This window comes from Leuresthes tenuis, unplaced genomic scaffold (assembly GCF_036924035.1).
Source record: "Leuresthes tenuis unplaced genomic scaffold, fLeuTen1.0.hap1 SCAF_17, whole genome shotgun sequence".
In the NCBI taxonomy this organism is placed as follows: domain Eukaryota; kingdom Metazoa; phylum Chordata; class Actinopteri; order Atheriniformes; family Atherinopsidae; genus Leuresthes; species Leuresthes tenuis.
The window spans coordinates 2072005-2086416 of NW_027325371.1; the positions used below are offsets into that span (position 1 = coordinate 2072005).

The 14412-nt window shown below is 45.9% G+C and overlaps 3 protein-coding genes and 1 long non-coding RNA gene across 7 annotated transcripts in view; 3 read left to right on the forward strand and 1 right to left on the reverse strand.

Annotated features, from left to right (window-relative positions):
• Positions 1 to 14412, reverse strand: part of LOC140273964 (uncharacterized) — a 145116-nt gene that overhangs the window by 11852 nt on the left and 118852 nt on the right. The gene's annotated exons all lie outside the window — the stretch shown is intronic.
• LOC140273545 (heat shock 70 kDa protein 1) lies at positions 644 to 3600 on the forward strand. 2 transcript variants are annotated; one of them, XM_072369154.1, is made up of 2 exons: positions 644 to 897; positions 1384 to 3600. In XM_072369154.1, the coding sequence occupies exon 2, from the start codon at positions 1413 to 1415 to the stop codon at positions 3330 to 3332; it is 1920 nt and encodes a 639-aa protein (XP_072225255.1). In that variant the 5' UTR covers positions 644 to 897; positions 1384 to 1412; the 3' UTR covers positions 3333 to 3600. The 2 variants fall into 2 exon arrangements, with proteins under 2 accessions (XP_072225255.1, XP_072225256.1); XM_072369155.1 differs by having other exon boundaries at positions 1390 to 3600.
• Positions 5908 to 8790, forward strand: LOC140273574 (heat shock 70 kDa protein 1-like). 2 transcript variants are annotated; one of them, XM_072369186.1, is made up of 2 exons: positions 5908 to 6086; positions 6574 to 8790. In XM_072369186.1, the coding sequence occupies exon 2, from the start codon at positions 6603 to 6605 to the stop codon at positions 8520 to 8522; it is 1920 nt and encodes a 639-aa protein (XP_072225287.1). In that variant the 5' UTR covers positions 5908 to 6086; positions 6574 to 6602; the 3' UTR covers positions 8523 to 8790. The 2 variants fall into 2 exon arrangements, with proteins under 2 accessions (XP_072225287.1, XP_072225288.1); XM_072369187.1 differs by having other exon boundaries at positions 6580 to 8790.
• Positions 11104 to 13971, forward strand: LOC140273599 (heat shock 70 kDa protein 1-like). Of its 2 annotated transcripts, none has more exons than XM_072369214.1 (2): positions 11104 to 11268; positions 11755 to 13971. In XM_072369214.1, the coding sequence occupies exon 2, from the start codon at positions 11784 to 11786 to the stop codon at positions 13701 to 13703; it is 1920 nt and encodes a 639-aa protein (XP_072225315.1). In that variant the 5' UTR covers positions 11104 to 11268; positions 11755 to 11783; the 3' UTR covers positions 13704 to 13971. The 2 variants fall into 2 exon arrangements, with proteins under 2 accessions (XP_072225315.1, XP_072225316.1); XM_072369215.1 differs by having other exon boundaries at positions 11761 to 13971.

A 14412-nucleotide genomic window follows, 5' to 3' on the forward strand; every position in this document is an offset into this window, starting at 1 on the left:
TGTGAATCGTTGCTATGACAATCAAATGATCTGAGCTGATCATCAACACACCAAATCATGAATAAAAATACACAGTAACTGCTAAATAATATAGTCTGAATAGAAGAAAAAAAAGGCCCAAAGGCTTATATTTTCTGAATTATTTTGAATTTTCAAGCAATTGTAGTAAATATCAACAGATTGACCTCACTTTCAAATATAAATATGCAAATTTATATGTAAATGTTGATTAAATGTCTCCTTCTCCAAACAGACGCTGTGCTCCAAGACTACATTTAAAAAACGACCGTTTAAAGCATTTCTGGTCTCCTGGTTTTTGTAAGGAGTTGTAAAAAGAGTCCAGCAACTCATTTTAATCTCTAATGTCCTCTAATCATTTCGGCATGGATTAAATCTTATTATTCAAAAAAAAATATTTGAAATTTTAATGGAATAATATTAAGAAGAATTCGATCAACGGTTGGTTTTTAAGGTAGATTTGTGTCCTGATTTACTTGAATTTTTCACAGAGCTTTTAAACATCACTCTGTCTATATTCGCTGTCACTCTTACTGTATTCAGAAGATGAATCCTAAATGATCTAAAACTATATTTTTCTGATTAATACTTTTAACGATTTCTCTGAGCGACGAGAAGCGAGTAGAAACTTCTCGCGGATGACGTCATGACGCAGAGCGCCGCACTGACCTGTGATTGGACAAGAGAGTCAAGGGAAAGCTCGAGAAACAACGAGAAAGGAGCGAAGAAGAATAAAAACGGTGCTGGTGGTGAACACCGGCAGTTCAGAGAAGAAGAGAGCCGAGAAGAGACACTGAAGACTACAGCTGAAGACGAGCTGCGCAGCGGAGAGGAACTGATTTCAATTCTAATCCAGCTTTATTTGACCTTCCATCCAGAGTAAGTACTCATCTAAAGTTTTCCCTGTTTTAGGTCTACTTCTAGATATTTTTCTGTTTGTTAACGCCAAAAGAAATAATTTGCTACTACTAAGTGACTTTATTTTAAAAATGAACATCTTTTTATCTAATCATGCTTGTTTTGAACAGTAAGAATATAAGAAGCTCTGACTTATCACAGAACTGTTCAAATCTGTCAGTAACTCGGTTTTCTGCCTACTTTGCGGTTCTGTAACATTAAAGTGAACAGAAGCTTTTTATGTGTATCTAAATAATTGTGTCTTGTTGCAGATTTAACAGCTTAATGGTTTAGTTTCTGTTCTTTCTTGATATATTTAACTCATGTGATTTGAAGCGATGCATTCACTCTGAATGACCTCAGTCCTCTGATGCTGGGACTCAGTTTGTGACAGAAAACAGCTGAAGCTCCAACAGCTGCTGCAGATGTTCCCTTTCCTCATGCTCCTCCTCATTTGTGTCTCTGCAGCTTTAGGACACAAAGCCAACTCAGCCAAGATGCCTGCAGCTAAAGGCGTAGCGATCGGCATCGACCTGGGCACCACCTACTCCTGTGTGGGGGTTTTCCAGCACGGGAAAGTAGAAATCATCGCCAACGACCAGGGCAACAGGACCACCCCCAGCTATGTGGCCTTCACCGACACCGAGAGGCTGATTGGGGACGCAGCCAAGAACCAGGTGGCTCTGAACCCCAGCAACACTGTGTTTGATGCCAAGAGACTGATTGGAAGAAAGTGTGATGATCCAGTGGTGCAGGCGGACATGAAGCACTGGCCCTTCAAGGTGGTTTCAGAGGGAGGGAGGCCCAAAATACAAGTAGAGTACAAAGGGGAGGACAAAGCCTTCTACCCCGAGGAGGTTTCCTCCATGGTCCTGGTGAAGATGAAGGAGGTCGCCGAGGCCTACCTGGGCCAAAAGGTGTCCAACGCCGTCATCACAGTCCCGGCGTACTTCAACGACTCCCAGCGACAGGCCACTAAAGACGCAGGCGTCATCGCGGGACTCAACGTCCTGAGAATCATCAACGAGCCCACGGCGGCCGCCATCGCCTACGGTCTGGACAAAGGCAAGTCAGGAGAACGCCACATCCTGATCTTTGACCTGGGCGGGGGCACCTTCGACGTGTCCATCCTGACCATCGAAGACGGCATCTTCGAGGTGAAGGCCACGGCCGGAGACACTCACCTGGGCGGAGAGGACTTTGACAACCGCATGGTCAACCACTTTGTGGAGGAGTTCAAGAGGAAGCACAAGAAGGACATCAGCCAGAACAAGAGAGCCCTGAGGAGGCTGCGCACAGCTTGTGAGAGGGCCAAGAGGACCCTGTCCTCCAGCTCCCAGGCCAGCATCCAGATCGACTCTCTGTTTGAGGGCATCGACTTCTACACCTCCGTCACCAGGGCTCGCTTTGAGGAGCTGTGCTCCGACCTGTTCAGGGGAACCTTGGAGCCGGTGGAGAAAGCCCTGAGGGACGCCAAAATGGACAAGGGCCAGATCCACGACGTGGTGCTGGTGGGAGGCTCCACCAGAATCCCCAAGATCCAGAAACTGCTGCAGGACTTCTTCAACGGCCGGGAGCTGAACAAGAGCATCAACCCGGACGAGGCGGTGGCCTACGGCGCCGCCGTCCAGGCCGCCATCCTCTCCGGGGACGCCTCGGGCAACGTTCAGGACCTGCTGCTGCTGGACGTGGCGCCTCTGTCCCTGGGTATCGAGACGGCCGGAGGGGTGATGACGTCCCTGATCAAACGCAACACCACCATCCCCAGCAAACAAAGCCAGGTGTTCAGCACCTACTGTGACAACCAGCCCGGGGTCCTGATCCAGGTCTACGAAGGGGAGAGAGCCATGACCAAGGACAACAACCTGCTGGGCAAGTTTGAGCTGACGGGAATCCCACCCGCTCCCAGAGGGGTCCCGCAGATCCAGGTCACCTTCGACATCGACGCCAACGGGATCTTGAACGTGTCGGCGGTGGACAAAAGCACCGGCAAAGAGAACAAGATCACCATCACCAACGATAAGGGCCGCCTGAGCCCAGAGGAGATCGAGAGGATGGTGCAGGACGCCGACAAATACAGAGCTGAGGACGACCTGCAGAGGGACAAAATGGCTGCCAAGAACTCCCTGGAGTCCTTGGCCTTCAGCGTGAAGAGCAGCGTGCAGGACGAGAGCTTGAAGGGCAAAATCAGCGAGGAGGACAAGAAGAAGGTGACTGAGAAGTGTGAGGAGACCATCACCTGGCTGGAGAACAACCAGCTGGCTGAGAAAGACGAGTACCAACACAAGCAGAAAGAGCTGGAGAAAGTGTGCAACCCCATCATCAGCAAGTTGTATCAGGGAGGGACGCCCGCCGGTTCCTGCAGAGAGCAGGCAGGGGCCGCCAGCCAGGGGCCAACTATTGAGGAGGTGGACTAAAGCCGCCTTAATGTGGGCTCTGAGCTCTGTTTAGCTGTTTGTCGGAGCCTCGTTTTATAGCTCAGAAATAACTGGTTGTTTCCACGTCTTCCCTTAAAAACAGTTTGAACCGGTTTCACTGCTGTGGCTGAAGAACTGGAACTTTGTATCTAAATTGTATATTTTTGATGAATAATTCCTAAAATCAGTGATGCTGAAGATGTACAGAAGTTAAATATGTTTATCTTTGCTCTGCTGGACTGTGCAATAAAAACTAAAGTCAGTTTTATGACTGTTTCTTTCTTTCTGCTTCTTGTTTTCTTTTAGAAATTGACCAATAAAAAGCCTCCAGAGGAACGTAGAACATGACTGGTTTGTTTCTATCAGATTTCTTGTCATAGACACAGTCAATAAACAGCTGGATTCAATACTTTTGTTCAGGTAAATGCAAAAATAAGAAATGTGACATGAAAACAGAACTAACATCTGTTATCTCCAGTTAAACTGGGTTTGACTTTCACACAGAACAATTAACGTCATCTTTTCCCCTCATTGAATGGAATGAAACCCGTTTTAAAGTAAACTTAAACTAAATGAGCCGTTTTAGCCACTAGAGGGCAGTGAATGCAGCTTTGTAAAGATGCTGAAACTGATCTGGAAACAGTTTGAGCAGGAAGATCAGAAATCCCATCAAACCTGAACAGAGAGTGGAATTGTTCTTTATTCACTGCTAAAAGTACAGTTAGCTTCAGTTTAAATGATCCCTTTGGGGTTAAGACACCAGCTGCAGCAGAACAGCAGTGTTTTCTGCAGCAATGGGACCAGAGTTCAACACGGCCGTGTAACACAGGGCTGTGTGGGATTAAATGGGTCGTCTGTTTGGTCGCTTCACCACAGCTGGGAGGGGATTTTGTTGGGTGCATCTGTTAATATGATGGATGGACTGAGAGGAAAAATGATGAGAAAAAGCTTCAAAAACTCCACAAAGACTCAAAATGAACTCAAGGAAACAAAAGCTGCAAACACTGAGATCTTAAAGGAGTAAAAGAGGAGCCATAATGACGGAGAAGAAACCTAAAACTTTCTAAAACCTTCAGATTGTGAATCAGCACGAAGAGACACATCAACCTCAAAGATAAGCAAACTCAAATAAATCCAATAAAAACATCCTTAAAGACACTAAATGAATATAAAAAGGCTCCAAATGAAGTCACAAAATGATGTAAAATCACCAGAAAGAGCAGCGATGGAGGAAGAAACCCACTTAAATCATCTTAAACAACTTAAAGTATGAAGGTTTTGTTTCCCACCACAGTTTCTATCCCCAGCAGAGTGGGAGTTCACTCATAATTACAGTAAATCCAGCTTTTATTCTCTTGTCCTTGAGTCATGGAGACGCTTTTTAACTGTCTCATCTCCATAATGTGGCTGATTGTTTGGTTTCTAAAGGTTTTGTTACAGAGCAACGATCAGAATATTTCCACTTCTGTGTCAGTTTAAGCACTGAGCCGTACTGACATGAACTGCTGGGTGCTTTAATCTCTAATCAGCATCAGAATCTCCATTTATTCAACATGTAAATAACTGTTTAGAGTCAGCAGAGAGAGAAAAGAAAGGTTCAAAACTAAACCAAACATATAGTAAAGAGTAATAACCCAATAATAAAGAATTACAGTAGTTCAACCCTGAAGGAACAGATGCATGGAGCAGTTTCTCTGCATCACCCTGAGACAGGATGGTCCTGATTTTAATGATATTACGAAGGTGAAAGAAGGCAGAAACCTGTTTTATATGAGAGTCAGAGGACAGATCCTGGTCAGAAATAACTCCAAGGTTCCTCACTGTAGTGAGAGAAGCCGAAGTGTTTTAAATGTCTTTTGTTGTGAATCGTTGCTATGACAATCAAATGATCTGAGCTGATCATCAACGCACCAAATCATGAATAAAAATACACAGTAACTGCTAAATAATATAGTCTGAATAGAAGAAAAAATGCCCAAAGGCTTAAATTCTCTGAATTATTTTGGATTTTCAAGCAATTGTTGTAAATATCAAATGATTTACCTCACTTTCAAATATAAATATCCAAATTTATATGTAAATGTTGATTAAATGTCTCCTTCTCCAAACAGACGCTGTGCTCCAAGACTACATTTAAAAAACGACCGTTTAAAGCATTTCTGGTCTCCTGGTTTTTGTAAAGAGTTGTAAAAAGAGTCCAGCAACTCATTTTAATCTCTAATGTCCTCTAATCATTTCGGCATGGATTAAATCTTATTATTCAAAAAAAAATATTTGAGATTTTAATGGAATAATATTAAGAAGAATTCGATCAACGGTTGGTTTTAAAGTAGATTTGTGTCCTGATTTACTTGAATTTTTCACGGAGCTTTTAAACATCACTCTGTCTATATTCGCTGTCACTCTTACTGTATTCAGAAGATGAATCCTAAATTATCTAAAACTATATTTTTCTGATTAATACTTTTAACGATTTCTCTGAGCGACGAGAAGCGAGTAGAAACTTCTCGCGGATGACGTCATGACGCAGAGCGCCGCACGGACCTGTGATTGGACAAGAGAGTCAAGGGAAAGCTGGAGAAACAACGAGAAAGGAGCGAAGAAGAATAAAAACGGTGCTGGTGGTGAACACCGGCAGTTCAGAGAAGAAGAGAGCCGAGAAGAGACACTGAAGACTACAGCTGAAGACGAGCTGCGCAGCGGAGAGGAACTGATTTCAATTCTAATCCAGCTTTATTTGACCTTCCATCCAGAGTAAGTACTCATCTAAAGTTTTCCCTGTTTTAGGTCTACTTCTAGATATTTTTCTGTTTGTTAACGCCAAAAGAAATAATTTGCTACTACTAAGTGACTTTATTTAAAAAATGAACATCTTTTTTATCTAATCATGCTTGTTTTGAACAGTAAGAATATAAGAAGCTCTGACTTATCACAGAACTGTTCAAATCTGTCAGAAACTCGGTTTTCTGCCTACTTTGCGGTTCTGTAACATTAAAGCGAACAGAAGCTTTTTATGTGTATCTAAATAATTGTGTCTTGTTGCAGATTTAACAGCTTAATGGTTTAGTTTCTGTTCTTTCTTGATATATTTAACTCATGTGATTTGAAGCGATGCATTCACTCTGAATGACCTCAGTCCTCTGATGCTGGGACTCAGTTTGTGACAGAAAACAGCTGAAGCTCCAACAGCTGCTGCAGATGTTCCCTTTTCTCATGCTCCTCCTCATTTGTGTCTCTGCAGCTTTAGGACACAAAGCCAACTCAGCCAAGATGCCTGCAGCTAAAGGCGTAGCGATCGGCATCGACCTGGGCACCACCTACTCCTGTGTGGGGGTTTTCCAGCACGGGAAAGTAGAAATCATCGCCAACGACCAGGGCAACAGGACCACCCCCAGCTATGTGGCCTTCACCGACACCGAGAGGCTGATTGGGGACGCAGCCAAGAACCAGGTGGCTCTGAACCCCAGCAACACTGTGTTTGATGCCAAGAGACTGATTGGAAGAAAGTGTGATGATCCAGTGGTGCAGGCGGACATGAAGCACTGGCCCTTCAAGGTGGTTTCAGAGGGAGGGAGGCCCAAAATACAAGTAGAGTACAAAGGGGAGGACAAAGCCTTCTACCCCGAGGAGGTTTCCTCCATGGTCCTGGTGAAGATGAAGGAGGTCGCCGAGGCCTACCTGGGCCAAAAGGTGTCCAACGCCGTCATCACAGTCCCGGCGTACTTCAACGACTCCCAGCGACAGGCCACTAAAGACGCAGGCGTCATCGCGGGACTCAACGTCCTGAGAATCATCAACGAGCCCACGGCGGCCGCCATCGCCTACGGTCTGGACAAAGGCAAGTCAGGAGAACGCCACATCCTGATCTTTGACCTGGGCGGGGGCACCTTCGACGTGTCCATCCTGACCATCGAAGACGGCATCTTCGAGGTGAAGGCCACGGCCGGAGACACTCACCTGGGCGGAGAGGACTTTGACAACCGCATGGTCAACCACTTTGTGGAGGAGTTCAAGAGGAAGCACAAGAAGGACATCAGCCAGAACAAGAGAGCCCTGAGGAGGCTGCGCACAGCTTGTGAGAGGGCCAAGAGGACCCTGTCCTCCAGCTCCCAGGCCAGCATCCAGATCGACTCTCTGTTTGAGGGCATCGACTTCTACACCTCCGTCACCAGGGCTCGCTTTGAGGAGCTGTGCTCCGACCTGTTCAGGGGAACCTTGGAGCCGGTGGAGAAAGCCCTGAGGGACGCCAAAATGGACAAGGGCCAGATCCACGACGTGGTGCTGGTGGGAGGCTCCACCAGAATCCCCAAGATCCAGAAACTGCTGCAGGACTTCTTCAACGGCCGGGAGCTGAACAAGAGCATCAACCCGGACGAGGCGGTGGCCTACGGCGCCGCCGTCCAGGCCGCCATCCTCTCCGGGGACGCCTCGGGCAACGTTCAGGACCTGCTGCTGCTGGACGTGGCGCCTCTGTCCCTGGGTATCGAGACGGCCGGAGGGGTGATGACGTCCCTGATCAAACGCAACACCACCATCCCCAGCAAACAAAGCCAGGTGTTCAGCACCTACTGTGACAACCAGCCCGGGGTCCTGATCCAGGTCTACGAAGGGGAGAGAGCCATGACCAAGGACAACAACCTGCTGGGCAAGTTTGAGCTGACGGGAATCCCACCCGCTCCCAGAGGGGTCCCGCAGATCCAGGTCACCTTCGACATCGACGCCAACGGGATCTTGAACGTGTCGGCGGTGGACAAAAGCACCGGCAAAGAGAACAAGATCACCATCACCAACGATAAGGGCCGCCTGAGCCCAGAGGAGATCGAGAGGATGGTGCAGGACGCCGACAAATACAGAGCTGAGGACCACCTGCAGAGGGACAAAATGGCTGCCAAGAACTCCCTGGAGTCCTTGGCCTTCAGCGTGAAGAGCAGCGTGCAGGACGAGAGCTTGAAGGGCAAAATCAGCGAGGAGGACAAGAAGAAGGTGACTGAGAAGTGTGAGGAGACCATCACCTGGCTGGAGAACAACCAGCTGGCTGAGAAAGACGAGTACCAACACAAGCAGAAAGAGCTGGAGAAAGTGTGCAACCCCATCATCAGCAAGTTGTATCAGGGAGGGACGCCCGCCGGTTCCTGCAGAGAGCAGGCAGGGGCCGCCAGCCAGGGGCCAACTATTGAGGAGGTGGACTAAAGCCGCCTTAATGTGGGCTCTGAGCTCTGTTTAGCTGTTTGTCGGAGCCTCGTTTTATAGCTCAGAAATAACTGGTTGTTTCCACGTCTTCCCTTAAAAACAGTTTGAACCGGTTTCACTGCTGTGGCTGAAGAACTGGAACTTTGTATCTAAATTGTATATTTTTGATGAATAATTCCTAAAATCAGTGATGCTGAAGATGTACAGAAGTTAAATATGTTTATCTTTGCTCTGCTGGACTGTGCAATAAAAACTAAAGTCAGTTTTATGACTGTTTCTTTCTTTCTGCTTCTTGTTTTCTTTTAGAAATTGACCAATAAAAAGCCTCCAGAGGAACGTAGAACATGACTGGTTTGTTTCTATCAGATTTCTTGTCATAGACACAGTCAATAAACAGCTGGATTCAATACTTTTGTTCAGGTAAATGCAAAAATAAGAAATGTGACCTGAAAACAGAACTAACATCTGTTATCTCCAGTTAAACTGGGTTTGACTTTCACACAGAACAATTAACGTCATCTTTTCCCCTCATTGAATGGAATGAAACCCGTTTTAAAGTAAACTTTAACTAAATGAGCCGTTTTAGCCACTAGAGGGCAGTGAATGCAGCTTTGTAAAGATGCTGAAACTGATCTGGAAACAGTTTGAGCAGGAAGATCAGAAATCCCATCAAACCTGAACAGAGAGTGGAATTGTTCTTTATTCACTGCTAAAAGTACAGTTAGCTTCAGTTTAAATGATCCCTTTGGGGTTAAGACACCAGCTGCAGCAGAACAGCAGTGTTTTCTGCAGCAATGGGACCAGAGTTCAACACGGCCGTGTAACACAGGGCTGTGTGGGATTAAATGGGTCGTCTGTTTGGTCGCTTCACCACAGCTGGGAGGGGATTTTGTTGGGTGCATCTGTTAATATGATGGATGGACTGAGAGGAAAAATGATGAGAAAAAGCTTCAAAAACTCCACAAAGACTCAAAATGAACTCAAGGAAACAAAAGCTGCAAACAGTGAGATCTAAAAGGAGTAAAAGAGGAGCCATAATGACGGAGAAGAAACCTAAAACTTTCTAAAACCTTCAGATTGTGAATCAGCACGAAGAGACACATCAACCTCAAAGATAAGCAAACTCAAATAAATCCAATAAAAACATCCTTAAAGACACTAAATGAATATAAAAAGGCTCCAAATGAAGTCACAAAATGATGTAAAATCACCAGAAAGAGCAGCGATGGAGGAAGAAACCCACTTAAATCATCTTAAACAACTTAAAGTATGAAGGTTTTGTTTCCCACCACAGTTTCTATCCCCAGCAGAGTGGGAGTTCACTCATAATTACAGTAAATCCAGCTTTTATTTTCTTGTCCTTGAGTCATGGAGACGCTTTCTAACTGTCTCATCTCCATAATGTGGCTGATTGTTTGGTTTCTAAAGGTTTTGTTACAGAGCAACGATCAGAATATTTCCACTTCTGTGTCAGTTTAAGCACTGAGCCGTACTGACATGAACTGCTGGGTGCTTTAATCTCTAATCATCATCAGAATCTCCATTTATTCAACATGTAAATAACTGTTTAGAGTCAGCAGAGAGAGAAAAGAAAGGTTCAAAACTAAACCAAACATATAGTAAAGAGTAATAACCCAATAATAAGGAATTACAGTAGTTCAGTCCTGAAGGAACAGATGCATGGAGCAGTTTCTCTGCATCACCCTGAGACAGGATGGTCCTGATTTTAATGATATTATGAAGGTGAAAGAAGGCAGAAACCTGTTTTATATGAGAGTCAGAGGACAGATCCTGGTCAGAAATAACTCCAAGGTTCCTCACTGTAGTAAGAGAAGCCGAAGTGTTTTAAATGTCTTTTGTTGCTATGACAATCAAATGATCTGAGCTGATCATCAACACACCAAATCATGAATAAAAATACACAGTAACTGCTAAATAATATAGTCTGAATAGAAGAAAAAAGGCCCAAAGGCTTATATTTTCTGAATTATTTTGAATTTTCAAGCAATTGCAGTAAATATCAATAGATTGACCTCACTTTCAAATATAAATATGCAAATTTATATGTAAATGTTGATTAAATGTCTCCTTCTCCAAACAGACGCTGTGCACCAAGACTCCATTTACAAAACGACCGTTTAAAGCATTTCTGGTCTCCTGGTTATTGTACAGAGTTGTAAAAAGAGTCCAGCAACTCATTTTAATCTCTAATGTCCTCTAATCATTTCGGCATGGATTAAATCTTGTTATTCAAAAAAAAAAATATTTGAGATTTTAATGGAATAATATTAAGAAGAATTCGATCAACGGTTGGTTTTAAAGTAGATTTGTGTCCTGATTTACTTGAAATTTTCACGGAGCTTTTAAACATCACTCTGTCTATATTCGCTGTCACTCTTACTGTATTCAGAAGATGAATCCTAAATGATCTAAAACTATATTTTTCTGATTAATACTTCGAACGATTTCTCTGAGCGACGAGAAGCGAGTAGAAACTTCTCGCGGATGACGTCATGACGCAGAGCACCGCACTGACCTGTGATTGGACAAGAGAGTCAAAGGAAACCTCATGAAACAACGAGAAAGGAGCGAAGAAGAATAAAAACGGTGCTGGTGGTGAACACCGGCAGTTCAGAGAAGAAGAGAGCCGAGAAGAGACACTGAAGACTACAGCTGAAGACGAGCTGCGCAGCGGAGAGGAACTGATTTCAATTCTAATCCAGCTTTATTTGACCTTCCATCCAGAGTAAGTACTCATCTAAAGTTTTCCCTGTTTTAGGTCTACTTCTAGATATTTTTCTGTTTGTTAACGCCAAAAGAAATAATTTGCTACTACTAAGTGACTTTATTTTAAAAATGAACATGTTTTTATCTAATCATGCTTGTTTTGAACAGTAAGAATATAAGAAGCTCTGACTTATCACAGAACTGTTCAAATCTGTCAGTAACTCGGTTTTCTGACTACTTTGCGGTTCTGTAACATTAAAGCGAACAGAAGCTTTTTATGTGTATCTAAATAATTGAGTCTTGTTGCAGATTTAACAGCTTAATGGTTTAGTTTCTGTTCTTTCTTGATATATTTAACTCATGTGATTTGAAGCGATGCTTTCACTCTGAATGACCTCAGTCCTCTGATGCTGGGACTCAGTTTGTGACAGAAAACAGCTGAAGCTCCAACAGCTGCTGCAGATGTTCCCTTTTCTCATGCTCCTCCTCATTTGTGTCTCTGCAGCTTTAGGACACAAAGCCAACTCAGCCAAGATGCCTGCAGCTAAAGGCGTAGCGATCGGCATCGACCTGGGCACCACCTACTCCTGTGTGGGGGTTTTCCAGCACGGGAAAGTAGAAATCATCGCCAACGACCAGGGCAACAGGACCACCCCCAGCTATGTGGCCTTCACCGACACCGAGAGGCTGATTGGGGACGCAGCCAAGAACCAGGTGGCTCTGAACCCCAGCAACACTGTGTTTGATGCCAAGAGACTGATTGGAAGAAAGTGTGATGATCCAGTGGTGCAGGCGGACATGAAGCACTGGCCCTTCAAGGTGGTTTCAGAGGGAGGGAGGCCCAAAATACAAGTAGAGTACAAAGGGGAGGACAAAGCCTTCTACCCCGAGGAGGTTTCCTCCATGGTCCTGGTGAAGATGAAGGAGGTCGCCGAGGCCTACCTGGGCCAAAAGGTGTCCAACGCCGTCATCACAGTCCCGGCGTACTTCAACGACTCCCAGCGACAGGCCACTAAAGACGCAGGCGTCATCGCGGGACTCAACGTCCTGAGAATCATCAACGAGCCCACGGCGGCCGCCATCGCCTACGGTCTGGACAAAGGCAAGTCAGGAGAACGCCACATCCTGATCTTTGACCTGGGCGGGGGCACCTTCGACGTGTCCATCCTGACCATCGAAGACGGCATCTTCGAGGTGAAGGCCACGGCCGGAGACACTCACCTGGGCGGAGAGGACTTTGACAACCGCATGGTCAACCACTTTGTGGAGGAGTTCAAGAGGAAGCACAAGAAGGACATCAGCCAGAACAAGAGAGCCCTGAGGAGGCTGCGCACAGCTTGTGAGAGGGCCAAGAGGACCCTGTCCTCCAGCTCCCAGGCCAGCATCCAGATCGACTCTCTGTTTGAGGGCATCGACTTCTACACCTCCGTCACCAGGGCTCGCTTTGAGGAGCTGTGCTCCGACCTGTTCAGGGGAACCTTGGAGCCGGTGGAGAAAGCCCTGAGGGACGCCAAAATGGACAAGGGCCAGATCCACGACGTGGTGCTGGTGGGAGGCTCCACCAGAATCCCCAAGATCCAGAAACTGCTGCAGGACTTCTTCAACGGCCGGGAGCTGAACAAGAGCATCAACCCGGACGAGGCGGTGGCCTACGGCGCCGCCGTCCAGGCCGCCATCCTCTCCGGGGACGCCTCGGGCAACGTTCAGGACCTGCTGCTGCTGGACGTGGCGCCTCTGTCCCTGGGTATCGAGACGGCCGGAGGGGTGATGACGTCCCTGATCAAACGCAACACCACCATCCCCAGCAAACAAAGCCAGGTGTTCAGCACCTACTGTGACAACCAGCCCGGGGTCCTGATCCAGGTCTACGAAGGGGAGAGAGCCATGACCAAGGACAACAACCTGCTGGGCAAGTTTGAGCTGATGGGAATCCCACCCGCTCCCAGAGGGGTCCCGCAGATCCAGGTCACCTTCGACATCGACGCCAACGGGATCTTGAACGTGTCGGCGGTGGACAAAAGCACCGGCAAAGAGAACAAGATCACCATCACCAACGATAAGGGCCGCCTGAGCCCAGAGGAGATCGAGAGGATGGTGCAGGACGCCGACAAATACAGAGCTGAGGACCACCTGCAGAGGGACAAAATGGCTGCCAAGAACTCCCTGGAGTCCTTGGCCTTCAGCGTGAAGAGCAGCGTGCAGGACGAGAGCTTGAAGGGCAAAATCAGCGAGGAGGACAAGAAGAAGGTGACTGAGAAGTGTGAGGAGACCATCACCTGGCTGGAGAACAACCAGCTGGCTGAGAAAGACGAGTACCAACACAAGCAGAAAGAGCTGGAGAAAGTGTGCAACCCCATCATCAGCAAGTTGTATCAGGGAGGGACGCCCGCCGGTTCCTGCAGAGAGCAGGCAGGGGCCGCCAGCCAGGGGCCAACTATTGAGGAGGTGGACTAAAGCCGCCTTAATGTGGGCTCTGAGCTCTGTTTAGCTGTTTGTCGGAGCCTCGTTTTATAGCTCAGAAATAACTGGTTGTTTCCACGTCTTCCCTTAAAAACAGTTTGAACCGGTTTCACTGCTGTGGCTGAAGAACTGGAACTTTGTATCTAAATTGTATATTTTTGATGAATAATTCCTAAAATCAGTGATGCTGAAGATGTACAGAAGTTAAATATGTTTATCTTTGCTCTGCTGGACTGTGCAATAAAAACTAAAGTCAGTTTTATGACTGTTTCTTTCTTTCTGCTTCTTGTTTTCTTTTAGAAATTGACCAATAAAAAGCCTCCAGAGGAACGTAGAACATGACTGGTTTGTTTCTATCAGATTTCTTGTCATAGACACAGTCAATAAACAGCTGGATTCAATACTTTTGTTCAGGTAAATGCAAAAATAAGAAATGTGACCTGAAAACAGAACTAACATCTGTTATCTCCAGTTAAACTGGGTTTGACTTTCACACAGAACAATTAACGTCATCTTTTCCCCTCATTGAATGGAATGAAACCCGTTTTAAAGTAAACTTAAACTAAATGAGCCGTTTTAGCCACTAGAGGGCAGTGAATGCAGCTTTGTAAAGATGCTGAAACTGATCTGGAAACAGTTTGAGCAGGAAGATCAGAAATCCCATCAAACCTGAACAGAGAGTGGAATTGTTCTTTATTCACTG

Excerpts from the sequence above, each read along its gene's own strand:
- LOC140273574 (XM_072369186.1), top strand. The coding sequence starts at position 6,603 with ATGCCTGCAGCTAAAGGCGTAGCGATCGGCATCGACCTGGGCACCACC.
- LOC140273545 (XM_072369154.1), top strand. The coding sequence starts at position 1,413 with ATGCCTGCAGCTAAAGGCGTAGCGATCGGCATCGACCTGGGCACCACC.
- LOC140273599 (XM_072369214.1), top strand. The coding sequence starts at position 11,784 with ATGCCTGCAGCTAAAGGCGTAGCGATCGGCATCGACCTGGGCACCACC.